This window comes from Stegodyphus dumicola, chromosome 9 (genome assembly GCF_044657685.1).
Source record: "Stegodyphus dumicola isolate Sdum_Otavi_A_Nest chromosome 9, ASM4465768v1".
Taxonomy (NCBI): Eukaryota; Metazoa; Arthropoda; class Arachnida; order Araneae; family Eresidae; genus Stegodyphus; species Stegodyphus dumicola.
This window is the reverse complement of record NC_140776.1, coordinates 152483690-152502555: the sequence shown is the minus strand read 5'-3', so window position 1 is coordinate 152502555 and position 18866 is coordinate 152483690. Positions and strand designations below refer to the sequence as shown.

At 30.6% G+C, this 18866-nt stretch overlaps 1 protein-coding gene across 2 annotated transcripts in view; it reads left to right on the top strand.

Annotated features, from left to right (window-relative positions):
• The window catches only part of LOC118195520 (nose resistant to fluoxetine protein 6-like), a 152505-nt gene that overhangs the window by 101442 nt on the left and 32197 nt on the right, over positions 1-18866 (top strand). For both annotated transcript variants that reach the window (XM_085824252.1, XM_035366846.2), the window contains exons 4-8: positions 647-737; positions 4407-4501; positions 9508-9678; positions 12673-12766; positions 17802-17894. In XM_085824252.1, coding sequence (XP_085680378.1) covers positions 647-737; positions 4407-4501; positions 9508-9678; positions 12673-12766; positions 17802-17894 — 544 coding nt within the window. The remainder of the gene's footprint in view (positions 1-646; positions 738-4406; positions 4502-9507; positions 9679-12672; positions 12767-17801; positions 17895-18866) is intronic.

The window sequence follows — 18866 nt, the reverse complement described above, 5'->3', positions numbered from 1 at the left end:
ATAAATTTAAAAGTAGGCAGACGATATTTCCTCATTTCAAATAATGAATTGTTGGTCAGAAATCTTTATTTCTAAGCATTCGCTTCTTTAAAATTTTTTATAGAAATCTTTCTAAAAATGTATAAAAATCCTCTGTAAATCGCAAACGAATGCCTCTGAGTAATGTTAAATGGACAAAAAAATGAACTTCCTATTATTATAATTTATTTTTAGCGTAACTCTCAAGAAATGCTATAATGGTTGTTTCTTGGCACTGAAGAATCTGAAAAAGTCTCGAAACTTGATCTCGTTAATTTTTGTTGTTTTACGTTTTATATTTTTACGCCAGTAAATATGGTATTTCTATTGCAAGGAATTCTATTATTCATTTATTTGTAAATGCTTTGAACTTGGCATCGTAAAAATTCATTTTACCTCTAATTTAATACTGCCACATTTTATAGTGCTTTAAACAATCAATTTAATTAAAATGTAACGTATTATGCGTATATATTTAATGCTTTTATTCCAAAACATGTATTAAGAACACAGTTTTTTTTAATACGATTAATACATTGATGGAGCTTTTTTATTATTACAATACATTGTAGGTTAAGCAGTAAAACTATGCACATTTTTAATTTATGAAAATACTGTTGCTTTTCAGTTGTGCAGAGTATTTTCCCAGCTAATATTTCTGTACCTCGTTGCGAGACCAAAGAAGTGACTGTGGTACAAGACTATCAGATTCCTATGCTGTAAGTAAAATTCATACATGTATGCTTCTTTAAAAGAATTGACTGCCCTATGAAATTACAATCATGATATTTATGATTTATTGATAATTGTTGTGTCGATCTATAAAAGTAGGAAAGTTTAATTATTGTAAAATTATTGCACAGTGCTTGGAAAAGGCGCTGATATAAATGCACTTAAATTTCATACAAGGGCATATGGATCCGACTGCAATGTAAAGAAAATACTGTAATTATTTTGCCTCGATCAGTCCAGATTCACAACAGCTGGGTTTCGAAATTTCAAAACAAATTTTAATTGAGAAAAACTGAAGTAAATTAAAAACAAACAGTACACAAAATTATTTTTTAATATATAAATGATCAATTTTCCCCTTCATAAAAGCCACACCAGCGGCCGAACCAGCTGAACACTGATAGTTCGGTCCGGGGTTTAAATTCCGGCGAATGGTTTGAATGCATGAGCTTTTTCGTGGTTTTACCCATGTGTAACTGTATGCGAGCCAGTTTTCTTAAAAGGCTCACCACGAAGGCATCCCTTTCCTTAGACAGATAGCCCCGAATGCTTTGCCGTAACAAAATAAACCAAACCTACCTTTATACATCTCATTACTTTTCCGTGCGTGGCTAATGGCTATTAAATAAAGCGCACGGGCAATAAAAAAAATCTTTTCATGCGTCTTATTTTTATTCAATTTTAAAGTTGAGCGATAGGAAACATATTGAAAATTTTTACCTGGGGTCCGCCGTTGTGTAGGTGTCTACCTTTTCTTTGGCCATTCGTTCTTGAACTCTCCTAACTATAGTTGGTGAATGTGAAATCACTAAAAACATAGCGAAAATTGGATAGTAACTTGGTTTCAGTGAATTAGATTCTGTCAGCACAATTGAGAACATCAAGCCAAACACTGGTGTACCAAATAATAAAACGCTTATTGTCATAGATGGTTAGGTTTATTTGGATTATGGTAAAACTCTGGAGGGCTATCTTCCTAAAGAGAGAGATATCTTCATGGAAAGCTTTCCAAGGGAATCAGTCTCGTACGTGCAGTCAACACGTTCATCGGGATTCGAACCCTAGACCAAAGTTCCAGTGTTCAGCGACTTTCAGTGACCGCTGGGCCAACGGTTGGCTGTTAATATAAAGGACAAACGAGCTTATGAAAAACGGAAGGACGACTTAGACAACGAGGACTGAGTTTAAGTGCTTGTACGAGAATTAACTGCTGAACAATTACAAAAAATTATTGGAATGCTTGAAATATTGTCATAGCACGCTGTAGATCCCAATATTCAATTTATAATTCGCTTTATGGTAAACAGTGTTATTCATTGAAGAGAATACCAACACGAATTAAATGTATTTTAATAACTATTTCTAATAGAGATGTTTTAATTCGTTAAGCGTGTTTTATTCATTGAAAAATAGACAGAAGATTATTTGGAGACTAATTATAAATTTTTGCATGACTTTGCTCCTCGATTAGTTTGTTTTCAGAATATTGGTGGAAGATATTACCCAAACTATGCGAGATATTGCTGTACATATGTATAGAATTATAGAGGAATACTTTTATTATTGAAAGATAAATGTACTTTGGGGTAGCTATTAAAAGGTAACTTATCTGGTAAGAGAAATTTTTCCTTTTGTAGCATTTCAAGTTTTGGTCACAGTAATTACAGCATGATTTGGATAATTATAGAATAATTTCAGAAAATATGTGGTAAAATGCCATACTAGCTTATGGGCAATTTATGAAGTAAAAACAACTATGCTAATTTTTTTTTTATTCAGGGTAATTTAGTACTTCATCATCATGCTACATGAATTCCTCGAAACCTTAATGCTTGCTTCAACCTCATTTGCTTTCTTACAATGCCTTAAAAATTTCTTTTTCTTCCTTTATTCCATCAACGAATGATTCCATCTTCACATCACCTTTCTTGAAACGTGCTTTTCGAAATCATTATGCTCCCTTCTTCCGATGTTAAATGCCATTCCGATTTTTTTCGTTTTGCTCAGATAGGCCAACAAATGTTGTGCACTGTACATTTCATTTTCTTTCAAACTTTGCTGAAAATTTAATAATTATGGCTTTAGTATAATGAGTTTTTTTAAAACTTCGCAAGATGCGTTCATTTATTGGTTTTACTTTTACCTACTCAGCCGCAAGATAAATACAAAGAAGCTGTGCTTGGAAAAAAAAAAAAAATTCATTTCAAATACACTGCTTAAAAACGCAAACCTCAGATTCGTCTTTAAGTAGAAAAAATGTCAGACCACATTTATCATTAATATTACTGCCATCAGTAAAACAAATAGCATGAAAATTTTGTTTTGGGGCAATCTCTTTCCAACCATAAAAATTTAGCAGCTAAACCAGCTTCTAAATTTGCTCTAAATAAAGTAAAACCAGCCCTAATATAGCTGGTTGAGGAATATCAGAAAAAGGTAAATTTTCATCTATGCAATCTACCAAAGTATCATTTGACACTACCTCGAAATTTTTATTTCTGTGTTCACTTTCGAAATCAGTAAGCGGAACACCCGGGAAAACAAAAGTAGTTAATGATTTTTCACATTTCACACAAAGAAATTCCATGTAATTACTCCATGTATATTTTCAGTCCAGTATGATACAAATGCACTTAGAATCTTCTAATTTCATGAGCGAATCATCAAGGCCTAGAAAAGGAAGTATTAGAAGAGAATAAGGTAATAACAAGATAACAACAATTAAACACATATTTAATTATTAATTGCAAGTTATTCATAATTAATAATTATGAAATACATGCGATCACAAAACGAAAGCTTCATAACTTTTCGCGATTCTTCTAAAGCTATCTTGTGATTTATATTTTTAAAGCTAACCAAAGAAATCTGCCAATCTGCAGAGTATTCTTGCTCCTGATGAGAAAAGCCTGTACCTGTTTGCCCTCGTAATCGCTAGAAACTTAATCAAACACAAGGTTGCTTTGCCTAATTTTACATTTAACTTTGACGTGTTTCTGCTCTGCCTTGAGTTTAATATGCATTAAAGAATACTAATAATATCATACTAATCACTCACCAAGTCGCTTAGATCCCCAGCCAACACCGCCCTACTCCAAAGTAAAGGTCTCAGAGGTTACCTAACGGATTTCTACGCTCTCCAGGAAGTAAGACAGATTGTCAGCTTCGTCAATGACAACAAGACCATCATACAAGTCATACCAGGTTAAAATCTGACGATATGTAAAAGGCAGCATGCTTTGCCTTATATAAATATGTAATTAACTCACTTTTTCATATATATATTCAAATTCCTATTCAAACTTGTTTTCACTAATATAACGATTCAATGTAAGTTGGAAAAACCAACATCAAATTGTATTTATAAATGTAATTTGCTTTGTAATTAATTAATAACGAATGACCTGTAGTGCCCAATGAGAGGCGAGGCAGGCTAAGAATAAATATTATTATTATTATTAATGATACTAATAATATCATGCTATCCCCTGTATCATTCAGGGGATAACATGCCAGACATTTTCAGAGTATTTCAGTTCAGTATGAAAATCTTTTTAAATGGATAAATAATTTTTTCAGAGTTTCTTTATATACGGTAAAAATGTGTATACAGTAAATGCATAAATAAGTATGTTTCAAGTATAATGCTCTTTCAGGTGCGTGATAGGAGTTCTTATAATGCTTGTTTTGTCTGGCACATTAGTGGATGCTCTCATTATTCGAAAGAAGAACGTGGCTCCGTCTGAATCAGGTATGTAGGTCCTGATCTAAGTAGTGTTTTACTGCATTAAGAAAGTCTTTTCATTTGTATAATCAAGATATATTATTTCAAAAGATAAGAGTGCTATAAAACAGTTGCAATTGATTCAAGCAGAAAGGGGGAAAAAACACTGAAATATTCGAGAAACTAGTTATAGCATGTAGTGTAATGGATGCTCCTAAATATTTCCTGAGTCGATCACATTTCACTGTTGGATCGTCATACTAAATCGCCAACCACTTAGCCGTCGACTGCTGGGACATTTAGCCGACAGGACGTGAAGCTGACGCATCTAGTTAGCCGATATGTCCATTTGATCGGCAGCATAGCAATTTTCTCAAAAACTCTCAGAAAGGTGCCCACTTGGCGAGAAATCGCCAAATGTCGCCATTTTAAAGCATCAATACAAGTTCCGCCTATCTCTTCGCTTCTAACTGAGTTATTTTAATAATTTAAAACTTGATCAATTGAAAATTACAAGATCTACAACTTTGTATACGAAGAAATATATATGTGTGTCAGTATTATAGACACTACTACACTAGAGTGACTACACGGTCACCTAAGCAAAAATACACGCTAGATTTATTATCTAACATAAATAAGAAAAACATAACATTTCAAAAAACAAAATCAAATAAATTTAAGTATCTACGACTATTTTCAAAAATATTTATATTAAATATACGTCCAATATCCTCTGCTTGTTAAACTCTACATTCAAATTTCCAAGAAACAAACCAAATAAATACTAACAAATAGAAAAACTGCCATTTATTAAACTCATCTATGCTGCTTATTAAACTCAGATTGGTAAAAGGCCAGAATCTTTAGTGCCAGAATATAGTACTTGTACCTATTAAACCGTTTCGAAGTTTATCCATTCAATGTATTGTGGATTATAGCTTTGTTATTTAGTTACGAAGTGCTCCAATAAAACGAATTTGAATAAAATAGTTTTAGCTATGAGTGTTTCCAGAGTTTTTTGTCTGCACTGGATTTCAGAAGAATCGAATTTTCCTATCTTAGCAAAACCAGTTCTCTACAGTAGAAGAACAACAAATGAGTGGAGCTCATTCTAGAATACCAGCTGATAGAAGGCTTCTGTGTCTCATCTTTTAAGTTTTCCGAATTCAAAATCTTCTCTTTGAGAGAGACTCATTATGTTCACAGAGAATAATAATAATAATAATAATAATAATAATAATAATAATAATAATAATAATAATAATAACAATAATAATAATAATAATAATAATAATAATTAAAAAAAAAGTTCAGGAAAGTACTGCATTTACCTCTTAGCATTGGTGCACATTAAGAGTCTTTGAATGGAAATGATGTGGTGATTGTTAGCTGAAGAAAGTGCAAGGAAAGCGTTGGTCATGCTTATAACCATGAAGCGGCAGATCGACTAAAACAAAGTTCAATCTTAAATTTGCTGTCTGCTTAACTAATACCACGCCGAAAAGGCCAAGCGAAAAGCCTTAAACCTGACAAAAAAGGAAAAACTGTTGACAGATATTCATGTTCTTGATAATTTCAGCTAAAGAAAAAGCTACATTTAAACTAAAAGTTTTCCAAACTGAATTGTGTAGTTTAATTAAAAAAAGAATTTTTATGAATTTAAACTAATCAAAATCAGATGTCTCAAGGGAACGCAAAAAAGCCAGAAATTCGAAAGACATTGAAATTGGCTCTCTAAAATGGTTTCAAGGTTTAATTAAAACGTGCTTATTTTTCTAGAGCTGTTTTCATTAATTCGCTAAAAGCTGTGAAAGAATTGACTATCAGCTGGCAAATGGATCATAAACTGGAGAAAGAGAAATTCGGCATTGTTCACCAGAAATTGCCTGATGAGAAAAAAGAAACAGATCACTACCAGCTGATAACTGGATAAAAGACGTTTTACTTGAACTGTTAAATAAATACAAGCTATACGAAACTTATAATACAGACAGAATTGGATTATGTTACAGAACATACATTAGTATTTAAAAGTAAAACAACAGTTGATTTAATAAACATAAAGTGTAAGTGACTATGATATTAATGTGCAATATGGACCCAATAATTAAGAAGACAACATTAGTTTTTGATAAAACAGAAAACCTGAAAGAAGTCAAGGATTTACTTCTGACAGCACAAATTCATAGATGACAACTAGTATATTTAATGATTTTCTTTTGAAATGGGACAGCAAACCGAAGAACGAAACAATTAGCTTTACTAATTGAATAACTGCGCAACACACACACATCTGATCTCTGTCTGAAAAATAGTCTGAGAAATAGTGCTCCTTCTTCTAATATTACAACTTCTAATATTCCTTTAGTTTTAGGGTATCACAAAAACGTTTAAATGTAATTACAGAAAAGATGTTCAGAAGATGATGTACAGAATTCAATTACGTGAAAATACTATCACTTTGAAGAAGATAAGTAAATCGATATCTCTGCTAGAGCCCATGCATGTTACAGTCAATGTAGGGGATTAGTCTGTTAAAATAAGCTACAAACTATTTTCGGAATGTGGCTTTTATGTAGAAGAAGCCTCCAACTGGAAATGAAGTCTACAGCTCTAGTTTCAGACACAAGTGAAGGAAATTACGAAGATTCACTTTTAGAATATGTGTCAATTCACAAAACCTGTATAAAAACTGACCTTAAAAGAAGTTAAAGAACTGCAGACACTGAAAAGGAAAATGATACTGAAAAGAGTGTTGACAATGGCATGTCATCAATCGAATCTAGAAAAGCACTGCAAATTTTTCTTAAAAAAAAAAGTTCTTTAACTGAAGGCATCGTGATGATAGCTGGTCAAAAAAAGGCTACCAAAGTCTTACGAAATTAGAATATAATTCAGAAACTACTGTTCAACGACATGAGATAAACAAAGATAGAGAGAATATTTTGTAAGAAAAATTTCACCAAGAACGTAATTATAATAATATTTTTATAAAAAATTAAAAAATGAATTTCAGAAATGCATAAATAGTTTCATTTTAGCACTTATTTTAAATTATTATTTTAGAATTCATTATTAAATTAGCCGTTAGCTATTATTTCGCTTGTAAAATCGACAATACACAAATTGCAATCTTTTGAATCAGCCGTCCAGTAAACTCAAATACGTTTGAAAAGAAAGGGAGTTTAACAAGCGATGGGTACTGTACATGTGTGTCTAACAATATATTTATTTAATTGGTAGTTAAAAATCTTTAACAATGGAAAATAAATAATATCTTTTTTTTTCGTCATTAGCAATATAAAATACAAATATGCCTTTGTACAAAATTATATCAACGAACAATCTCAATTTTAAATTTGTGAGTTAAAACTGACGTAAAGCAATTAAATCTGTTATAAATTCGTTTTTTTTTTCATTTAAAATTACCTGAAATTTGATCTTTCCTGATAAGGGAAGTTGAAAGCTCCATATAACTGATAAGCCTAAAACTTTCTTTAAAACAGTCATTTCTAGGTGCTGTGAAGTGTGAAAATGTATTCAAACTTTATAAACTGTAAATAAAACGTAGACTGGCATACTAACTTTTAATTTTACATTTAACGGAGTGGAATTTTGTTATTGTATTTTATTACGTTAGTTACCGTAAAAGACCGAAATCTGGAGAATGTGAGTATTCAGATAGGTGCTTGTGTATGTGCGACATATTTGCTAAATATCCTTAGTTCTCATTTACACTTAGTCTCATTTCGAACTCTACCGGAGCATATTTGTGCTTGTTGACATACACCAGTGATGATCCGAATGTATAAAAATATAACCAAAATATTCGATCCTTAACGAGGTATGTTAACATTCACTAATTTCGATCTTTCATGGTAACATTTATAGTATACTAGCAGAAGTGCCCGATGCCAGTTAAGTTAGATCGAGTGTAATGTATTTAACAACAGAATGAACCATACAGCTGTAATCCTTCTTTAATAACGACGCAAAAAATACGATTCATATTCATACATTTTTCAGTCTGATGCGATATGGAACCCACATAAAAGATTTCCATAGACAAATAAACTAATTCTCTCTCATTATATCAGCAACAATGGCATGCAGTTTTTAATGATTTTCGTCTTTCTAATCAAATGGTCGTAAAAGCTCAAGTTCCATCTAATATTTCACCTATATTTAATTTTAGTCGATTAAATGTGGCAACGCGAACAAATAAACAAGCAGACATTCTTTTTTATATGCAGAGATTCGGCAAAACTTACAAATTTTTGATTAACAAAATGTACGATTTGAAAGTGAGCAATAGCAACACTTTTGGAAAAAAAGCATATTTATCTCCAGCGCGCGACACTAATGCCACTCGGAAAAATGAGTGCGAAAATTAGCGCTTCCAGAGTTTTTAATTAATATTTTGGCTGATTAAAATCGTACGAAGATGGGAATAGCCGAAATTGCTTCCCGCGAATTATTGGATTCGGAAATAATGTATTTAATGTTTGGCAATGCTATTTTTACATCATCTCAAAACTCAGAAATTTTTTATTAACAAATTCTAGGATTTGAAAGCGAGCAGTGGCAACAACTTTCGAAATAAAACAGATTTTCATCTCCAGCTCGCGAGACTGTTGCCACTCGGAAAAATGAGGGCGAAAATTATAGTTTTTGCGAGTTTTTAATTAATATCTCTGATTTTAGGTATTTTGTGTGGAAAAAAGTGGACGTTGACCTTTTCCAGAACCCAGAAAAGAATTGTAGAAAGTTTGGCGACGATAGCTATAGTAGCGACTGAGTTATTAGAGGGCAAACACACAGACTTTCTTCTTTATATATAGATTTATACTGGCTTACCGATTTTATGTATTTTTTAATTTCTATTTAACGATAAAATATTTCACAGTTCCAGAATTCGTTAACAAAATGCATGCATATTTTACTCGCAGTATGAGATTAGAAAATTGAATAATTAATTTAGTTTGGGTTTCTTCTTTCATATCAGTATTAACATCAATAATTTTTTTAAGGTTTAATTATACAATGTTTACTTGCATTCTCTGCTATTTCCAACTTCAAGAAGCTGATGGATGTCAACGCAGCTTCAGACGCTTTGACTTCGCTCCACGGAATACGTTTCTATTCAATGTGTTGGATCATCCTTGGGCATACCTACTTTCACTTGAACTTCAGCACCCTTAGTAAGACTATTAATTTTATATTAGATATTATCTTGAATGGTTTTTATATTCATTAAAAACTCTAATAAAATAATTATTTAATATGCTTTAATATAATGATTTAATATGTTTTTGGTCAGATTATCGATTTTGCGAAAGAAATACTGTTACTTGAAAAACAAGTAGTTTTTGTTATTTTTATGTGTTAAAATTATTAGTTTGAGTCATCATAACCCTTTTAATCAATATATTATTCAAATAAATTTGAAAACAGAATTTAAATTTATGCTCTTCTAGTGTATTGAAATTAACTACTTTTAGCTGAAATTAACTACTTTTGAAGGTAATAAAGATTATTTAAATAAAGTTCCTAATTTCAATCCATCATCTGTAACGATCCTAATTCCAATCCATCTTTGCCGTCGGCCTTTAAAGAAATTATGTTTTAGTTCTGGTTTCATCAACAGATGGCGCCACTTGCTTATTCTTGTCCAGGCTTTCTTATCTTATCTAATCATTATTTTCTATCTTGTTCATTTGCGGTTTTGCAGCAGAGGATGGTGGTTCAGTAAAACCATCGAAACTAGTCCTGGGAAAATTTTGAAAATATAACGCTGATTTTTGTTGTTTGACTTCTGAATTAGTACTTTTAGCTTGTAAGAAATTATTAAACAACGCAGAGAAGAAGGTAAATCTTGAGACAGCTGCTTCTATTGTAGGGCCCGATTCAAGCTCAAATCTTCTAAATTTCTGTTACCATGTAATAGTCAATTACATTGTAAAAGCATGCAGAAAAACTGCTTGATGTAATAATATAATAATAATTTAATGGTATTTTGAAGTTTCAGGGACGTACTTTCCTTACTTTTGTTACAGGTAGCGACACTTAGGTGTAATAATTTGTTGTACGATGCCAGTGAAGAACATTTAAATTTTTCCTTATATGAAGATGGCACAGTGCCACCTTAAAATGATGCTAATTATTGCAAAAGAAGACTGTTACCTGGATATATGTGCTTTTCTTGTGATCGTGGTTTACAATTTGGAATTGAAATTATACTGTTTTAAAGATATATTACTGTGTTGGGTTGCCAAGAGAGTAGTTTCGGCTTTATCATGCGAAAAAAAAAACTCAGTTTTTTTGTATAAAAAGTGAACTTCAATCACTCAAATGTCTTCCATTCTGTTTAATGACATTTTACCATTTTTCTAGTAACTTAACGATTCCGTACTGAGTATGATATATTAGTATTTTATAAAGCACTTTATGAAGAATTAACTAACTTTTATTAGCTAGATATTTGCATTTAATTTTATTTTAAGTATTTAAATAATGTATTACGAATTTTTTTAGATGGTTATATGGATATTAATTATATTTTTATAGCTCTTAAAAGTTTTATGATCCATGATCCCTAAAGTCTTTTCCACTTGCGTTTACATGAGTGTAAAATTTAAAGAAAATTAAAAAATGGAAGTAAATTCGCCCCTTCTCCCCTCCCCTAAAAAGTGTTCAACAAAATTAGAGTTTCGAACAATAAGCTAATATATTTTACTTTCGAATCTTGTTATAATTAGTTTAATTATATAAATTGTTAACATAAGTCAGATTTGGTAATCGAAAGCCCTTTCGAAGCCTCGGAATGTGAGAATTTCACGGTTTTGCATATTTCAAGGTTGATTGGGTTAAAAAGTGGTCGTCTTGGGTTAGAATATTATAATTATCAATGCTGACCATTTTTAGGAAATATCGTCTGCGAATGGCCTTGAGAACCTGGTTGCCTTGAGAAGATTCACTATTCATTGCTTTATAATATGGAAATAAATGCATTCAGGTGTCTTTTGCCGTTAGACTAGCAGTACCTTGTTTATAATTTGAAATAATGTTTATGTTAAGCTTTTTCCACATTCAAAGAATTTCATGGCTATTTTTATGCATAACGAATCGAACAAAAAATTCTTAAAGTTTATTTTCCAATTCTTCCTATAATTACTTATGCTCAATTAATAAGAACAAGTGTCATGGAATTACCATATGATGATATTCTTAATGATAAAATAGACTGATTTGTGCAAAGAAAAAGAAAACTAGCTTTTTTTTCTTGATGAAATAGATTGATTTGTGGGAAGAAAAGTAAAACCAGCTTTTTCTTAATGAGGAAATAGATTAATTTGTGAAAAGAAAAAGAAAATTGAAAAATAAAATTAGCTTTTTTCTTAACGATGAAATAGACGGATTTGTGAAAGAAAAATGAAACTAGCTTTTTTTTCTTAATGATAGACTGATTTGCGAAAAGAAAAATAAAACTAGCTTTCTTCTCAATGATGAAATAGACTGATTTGGGAAAAGAAAAATAAAACTAGCTTTTTTTCTTAGTGATGAAATAGACTGATTTGCGAAAAGAAAAATAAAACTAGCTTTTTTCTTAGGTATTTTGTACATCTGATTAAATTTATTGCGCTTGTAAGAATGCAAAAGGCGGCTAGATGAACGTAATGGAAATTTAATTAGATTTGCATGAAGATTAGATTCTTAAATTTTTCATTATAGAATTAAATAACAAAACAAAAAAAAAAAAAAAAAAAAAAAAAAAAAAAGGGTTTTGAGGAAACTTGACTACTAATTCTCGGACACATAATTTAAGAACCTCTATAGTGCCTGACGATTAAAGATGAATAAAAGCAGATAATTCAGTTGCTTTCAAACAGTGTATTAGATCCGTTATTTAAGATCTAAACCAGCTAAGATAAATTTATCTTAAATGGCTACCTGGAAATGAGTTTTTATATCCTTAGATACATATTAAATGATTTAGAAAAGATAAATAATTAATGTTTACGATTTAATTTCATCTTTACAATTATTTCTGATGCGACGCAAGCACGAAATGTAAACTGGACAAACTTCGTTCAAAATTTATTAATATTCTATAGTACATATAACATTCATATGTTATTAAATTCTGTAATTTTACAAAATGGTAGCATAAATGTCCTTTTTACTTTTTGTTTTAGGATACTTACAAATTACCATTGAAATGGCAAGCCAGTTTGCCTTCAACTTCATAACCAACTCTTCCTTAGTGGTGGACAACTTTTTCTTTCTTAGGTAGGTAGGTATAAGAACATTAATTTTCTAATACTGGAAATGGATATTTTATGTATATCTAAATGCTTTGCTGTACAGATGTCATTCACTTGCCTTTTTTCTTAGAAGTAGAGTTACTTCACAATTACATGCGAGTGGATGACAAGGAAGGAGATGCAGAAAATTGCTAAACGTTGCAACGCAAGAATGTTTTATTTTAAAAACTTGAAAAAAGAAAAGTTTAAATTAACGATATGGCTTTATCGTTTTTCTTTAACCTTTTGCGTCGCGAGTGTAGTACACTTTAAATTTTAGGTAGTTGAGAGGAAATTAAACGTCTTTTCTTCTACGACAAATGTTTCTATATTATTCGAAAGGTTAACAAACGTAGCTGTGCTTAAGATATAATAACAAATCAAATTTTGGTTTACATTGGTTTCCAAAAAAATGTAAATAATTCTATACACCAGAATGTTTCTGAATTGTTGCAGAATTGTATAGCATTTGAACGGTAAGAAACATGGTTCGGTTTAATAAGTGAATCAGATATCTGGAGATTGGACACTAGAAATCCCATTTTCGAGATTTGAAAACTCAAACTTTCTTCCATTTTGCGTCATTAAATCTTCCGAATTATAAAGTAAAATATGTTAAATATTTTATCTCAAAACTTTAGTAATTTTATTGACGGCTAATAAAACCCTTCAATAAAACAGAACGCGATTGTTGCAGTTTTAAGCGGACCTACATCAACATTAATACCTCATGGCATCCTTTGATTTGTCCATTCTTGATTTCCTGGTGAGAATTTAGCGTTTCATGTATGATATTTATTTATGCTAATTCTAAAATATTCCTCTCCATTTTACTGTTACTTTGATTTAAAAAAGTATATGGAAAAACTCAAAACATTTATACTCAAAGAAATTTTGCCAAATAGTTTGAAAAAAGTACTTAAAAATTTAAATGTTCGAAATGTGCTTCATTTGCGAAATTTATTTCTATCTTCTTAACATATATATGTGTATCTTTTAAAGCTGAATTCTTAAATTTGTTTCTCTTTAAACACAAGTTTCAAATTTTATTTTAATTAATAATTTTTTTATAAGAAAAACAATTCTTTCTTTTTTGGGTTTCATATTTGGATTCGGGAAAATTTAGAATTTAATGCATCTGTACAAATAAGATAAGTCTGAAGAGTTTAATAATCTTGGCTATATTATTAAGGAGAATATTATTTTTAATAGCCGAGCTATTCTTCCTCCTTTTCTTCGGAAAACACAAAAATTCATCCTTATTTTGCTGAAAATCGCCCAAAGTATCATTAGTTAAAATGCTTAGAAATCATAGTGAAACTTCGCTAAATTTAGTCAACACGAGTTCTTTAAAATTATCTTATATGTCAGATAAGTACGAGTTTCCGTCTTTCATTTTTAAAAGCGCTTAAATTCAGCTAACGTATTTCCGTTTTTTTCATAGCCCTAAACTTGATAATTTTGTTATTTCCCTTTACCAGATGACAATGCTTTACGTAAAATTATTAAGATAAAGTTTTTGAAGTTCATTCTGCATGTTGCAGTTTTTCTTGTTTTTTCTTTTTCCCTCTTTCTTTTTCGTTTCTTTTTTTAATTTTTTTAAACGATCAATAGCTGGAATTTTTTATTTTATTTCTCTCTCTTCTTTCAGGTATAATATCTTCTTTATGGTGCACCCTAGGCAACACTCTCAAAAGTTAAATTCTCGATAAGTTTAAACATTTCTGACCGATGTTTGGAGATAAAGTTTCTGACTATTTTGGGGAGAAATAAGTTGGTCAAAGAAAAGCGTATCAATTAGAACATCTGCTACAGAAGATAGAGCATAATTTAAATTTTAATACGTTTACTAAAAGATATCACGTGACCAAAACAGTCCTAGTTTGAAAAATTTCTTTACTGGACTTTGAGATTTTAATGATACACAATTTCTGAAACATTCAGTATTATAATTTTCGAAGAGAGGGAAATTACGAAATGACAAATTTATAAACAGAGTTATTATATACGATATATTCAGAAATGAACTATAATGACTAGTATATAAAAGATAGAAGAAACTGAGTTTAAACATCTGAAAGCATGACAGAGTAGACTGAAAGATCGAATTATGCATGGAACGTATGGTTGTATGTGCATAAGGCTCGAAGAACGAGTCAGCGAAAAGTCTGTACTAATTTAAGCATTCGAAATGCAGTTATTGGTCATTTTATTGATAACAACACTTACTAATTTATTTAACACTATCTCTGCATATATTATTAAAATTAACCCTCGGCTTGTTAATTTTAAGATCAAAATTAGAAACTGTAACAGTGTGAATACTTGAGGGGCGAGTTTAAAGATATGCTAAATTTTGCTCAGCACTCATATTCATAACACTGTGTTTAGCGGTTCCGGCTTACAGAGTACTTTCGAGAAAGATTGTTTCTGTTGGTTTGTTCTAGAAGCGGTAAATTTAACATTTGGAGATTTCCATCATTGTTAGGGAAAAAAAAAAAAAAAAAAAAAAAAAAAAAAAAAAAAAAGGTAAGAAAAGCCATGAGCCAAAAATAAACCATAAGAATTTAATGATAAGCAGTGGTGAGTTAAGAAAATTTTAACGAACGGCTCTTACTTTCTTTTATAACACATTTTAATTAAATATTTTAATTTTTACAGAAACAAAGCCTACAGATAACTGTACATGAATAATAAAATATTAGAAATAAATCATAAAATATTACAGAATACAATTAGTAAATTTAAGTATGGATACAAGTTGTACCAGAAAGGATGTCACGCATTCTTCTTCTTTCTTGCCACTTGGATCTCCTAGGAAGTTCCAAGGTCCAGCAATGGTTTTTGAAAAAGAAACTTCTCATAAAGTTTAGAATTAGGTTCTTTTAGGGGTTTCATATTTTCGGAGACTGTTATTGTGATGTAATTGTGAAGTTATAATTCATATCAGGTTCGATAAATCCAGTTTAAATCTTTATTCCGTAAATTTACAGCCTTTATTTATAGCACTATTTACGGATATAAGGATCCAACATAATTTAAAGAAAAACTTTTACTTTTAAACTGCTATACCTCATGTGCCCCCCAGAAGCTGCGGAATACAAACTTTGGATCTCTCCCATTCTTTTTGGCTGGCGGTGAGAAAAAACTGATTGGCTGAAGCAGAGTATGTGATTTAACGACTATATTTTATAGTCAAAAGTTTTTTTTTTTTTTTTTTTTTTGTTGTTGTTGTTGTTTCTTTAGTGCTACTAACAGCCTTTCATAATGGAATTAATTAATTTTCTTTTTACAGTTAAGAATTTCGTAATGCAGAAAGGAAAAAACTGATATGAGTCAGAGTACGATTATGATATTCAAGATGTTATTTTTCTTGAGCTAAGTAAAACAAGCAAACATGAAGAACAAGGGACACAGAAATTTAAAGACAAACTTAAGGCTCGTGGAGTTCTCCTTAAGCATATTACTGATAATAAGTAAACTAAAATAATCAAGCACGAGCCATCACTTGTTATAAAATAGTATAAGCTAGAGTTTAACTTCATAACAAATAGGTAAAATAAAAGTTTCTTTCTCTATCAAAAGTAAAAAGAAATTAGAAGTGAAATACCCTACACAATTCGAAAAGAAATAATTGAACTTAAAGGTAATGATTAAAAAAAAAAAAAAAAAAAAAAAAAAAATAGTGCTCAATGGAGAAAAAATGAATCAATTAAGGAACTTAAAAAAAATTCTATCCTTTATTCTTCCTTTTTTATGGAAGTGCCCTAATAATTAATCTTAGTTACGAAGCTTTTAATTACAAACTCATTCAAATTACTGTGTTTGGTCACATGTGCTTAAATTCATAATATTGCTTTACGATTAATTAGGTTATTATTTAAACATTCTTCTTTGCATTTAGCTTGATCATTCAGCAAGATGTTATCTTTCAGGGTTTACGTTGCTGGATATAATATGAAAAAGCATTTTCTATTTTAATACTTTTTTTTCAAACTAGAAAACAACGAGTGAATTATAAAATCTGAAATTAGAAAACAATACGTGGTTGAGCAACAGTGCTGATAGTGCCATCTATCGAAGAAAATATCATCTACCATTACAGACGCTAATTTAATTGACTAAATCTGAAATATCAGTTGCTAAGCCGCTGCTTTAGGAGAAAATTTATTCCTGGTCATAGGGACTCCTGAAGTATATCTCGAATTTCCTTTCTGGCGTAAGAATATCGGTAGTCATTCGTAAGAAAGTCACGTGTGTATTTCTGCACTTTAAAAATTAGAATGTTTCTACTTGAGATACTGCGGAAATGTTTTCTCTTCTCTCAGTTAATTCTTCCCCAATAATATGAAAATATACAAAATTTTATTCATTGTTTTATTTTATTCTTTTTTTTTTTTTTTTTTTTGGCGTAAATAATGCAGAATAAAAATTCATTTGTATCTTCACTTCCAAAACAAGCATCTAAGCTTAGAAAACTAAAGAATTCTTCGCTTATGGCGCCATCTGTAATTCATAATAGGAATTAATATTATTTCCGAAAATGGAATTTTCAAATAGTCTCCTCTCCCTCAAATTTTTTTATTAAAACTACAAAGAAAGACGGTAAATTTAAAGATTCTTACGGTAAATTTATAGATATTTTTATGGTACATTTATGGATTCTTTTACGTTGGTCAATGGAACCATTGAGAAATTTATTTGATTGAGCACCATCCGATTGTGATTGCATTGCTTTAATTTTCCCATTTCATTGTGCTTTTTAAACTTTAGTTCTTCTAAGTTTTATTTTCAGATTAATGATTCAGAGCATATGAGCACAATTATCAACATGCTTTCTTTAGTGAGGGTAAACTAAAACAATTTTAAGTACTACAGTCATGTTCTTTATGATTGTTGTAGGATTCACGTTACGAAAATAAGTTCTTGATGTTGTACGAAATTTTTCTGAATATTAAATTAGATTATTAGTAATTAATTAAAATGTAAAATATTTCGTTTTGCTTTTAATTTTTTAATAGTGGCCTTTTAATGATTTATGTTGCCTTGGATATGGAGAAAAAGACTGGTAGAATTCCAGATGCTGTGCACTTCATTATACATAGGTTATGGAGGTAAGTAAATAAAACATACGTCATATTTTGAGAAAAAGAATTTACGAACTGAGCCAATAATTCTTATGTAAAGAGTTATATTTTAAGAGAATGCACTAAGCTTTTGAATAATGAATCAATCAATATCATCACTCACTTCTAATCACTTCTAATCACTCACTTCGATTTTAGGAAATTCTGAGGTGTCGTGTTCTTAAAAAAGGTGATAATTTTATAGTTATTTTATATTCCACTGTGAAATTTTGACCACCGGGATGTTTTGCTATATTAACGAATTTCTTTGTTACATAGGAGTTTAAGCTTGCAGTTATTTAAGTTTTAAAATGCCATATTCGTAACCTGTGTCTCTTGATTACGTAATTAAATATAGAGCGATCTGTGATTATATAACTATATAAAAAGCTATCATCTTCTTCAAACTTCTTTTTGAATCATTGGCGCTCACAAGGCGCCGAGTAGTAAAATCGCTGAGCATTGGTAGTTCCAACCTGGGCCGAGTAGTAAAATCGCTGAGCACTGGTAGTTCCAACCTGGGTTTAATTTTAGGCGAATGGGCTGGCTGCATAAACGGTTTTTGTGATTTTTCCCATGTATAATGTGTATACGAGCCGTTACCCTTCAGTCACCCACGAAAGTCCTCCACGAAGTCACCCCTTCCCTTAGGCAGCTTGCCCTAGTGTGCTTTGACATAATCTATCAAACCAAACCAAACCAATGGGAATCATTGGCGCAGTTTTTGGTGTGATTACCGTCAATTTTCACGGTCGACGGAAATATACGTAAATACCACACTAAAGAACACTAAAATGTATATCGTTTTTGCAATTGTGAATACTTAACGGCAAAAGTTAAAAGGACAGAGAGGCTTAATAATAGTCATGCAAAATACACACTTAAGTATTTAAAAATATTAATCTTATATTGTAAATTTTCGTTTGAAATGTTCTATTTACTGTAAAAATTAAATATTTT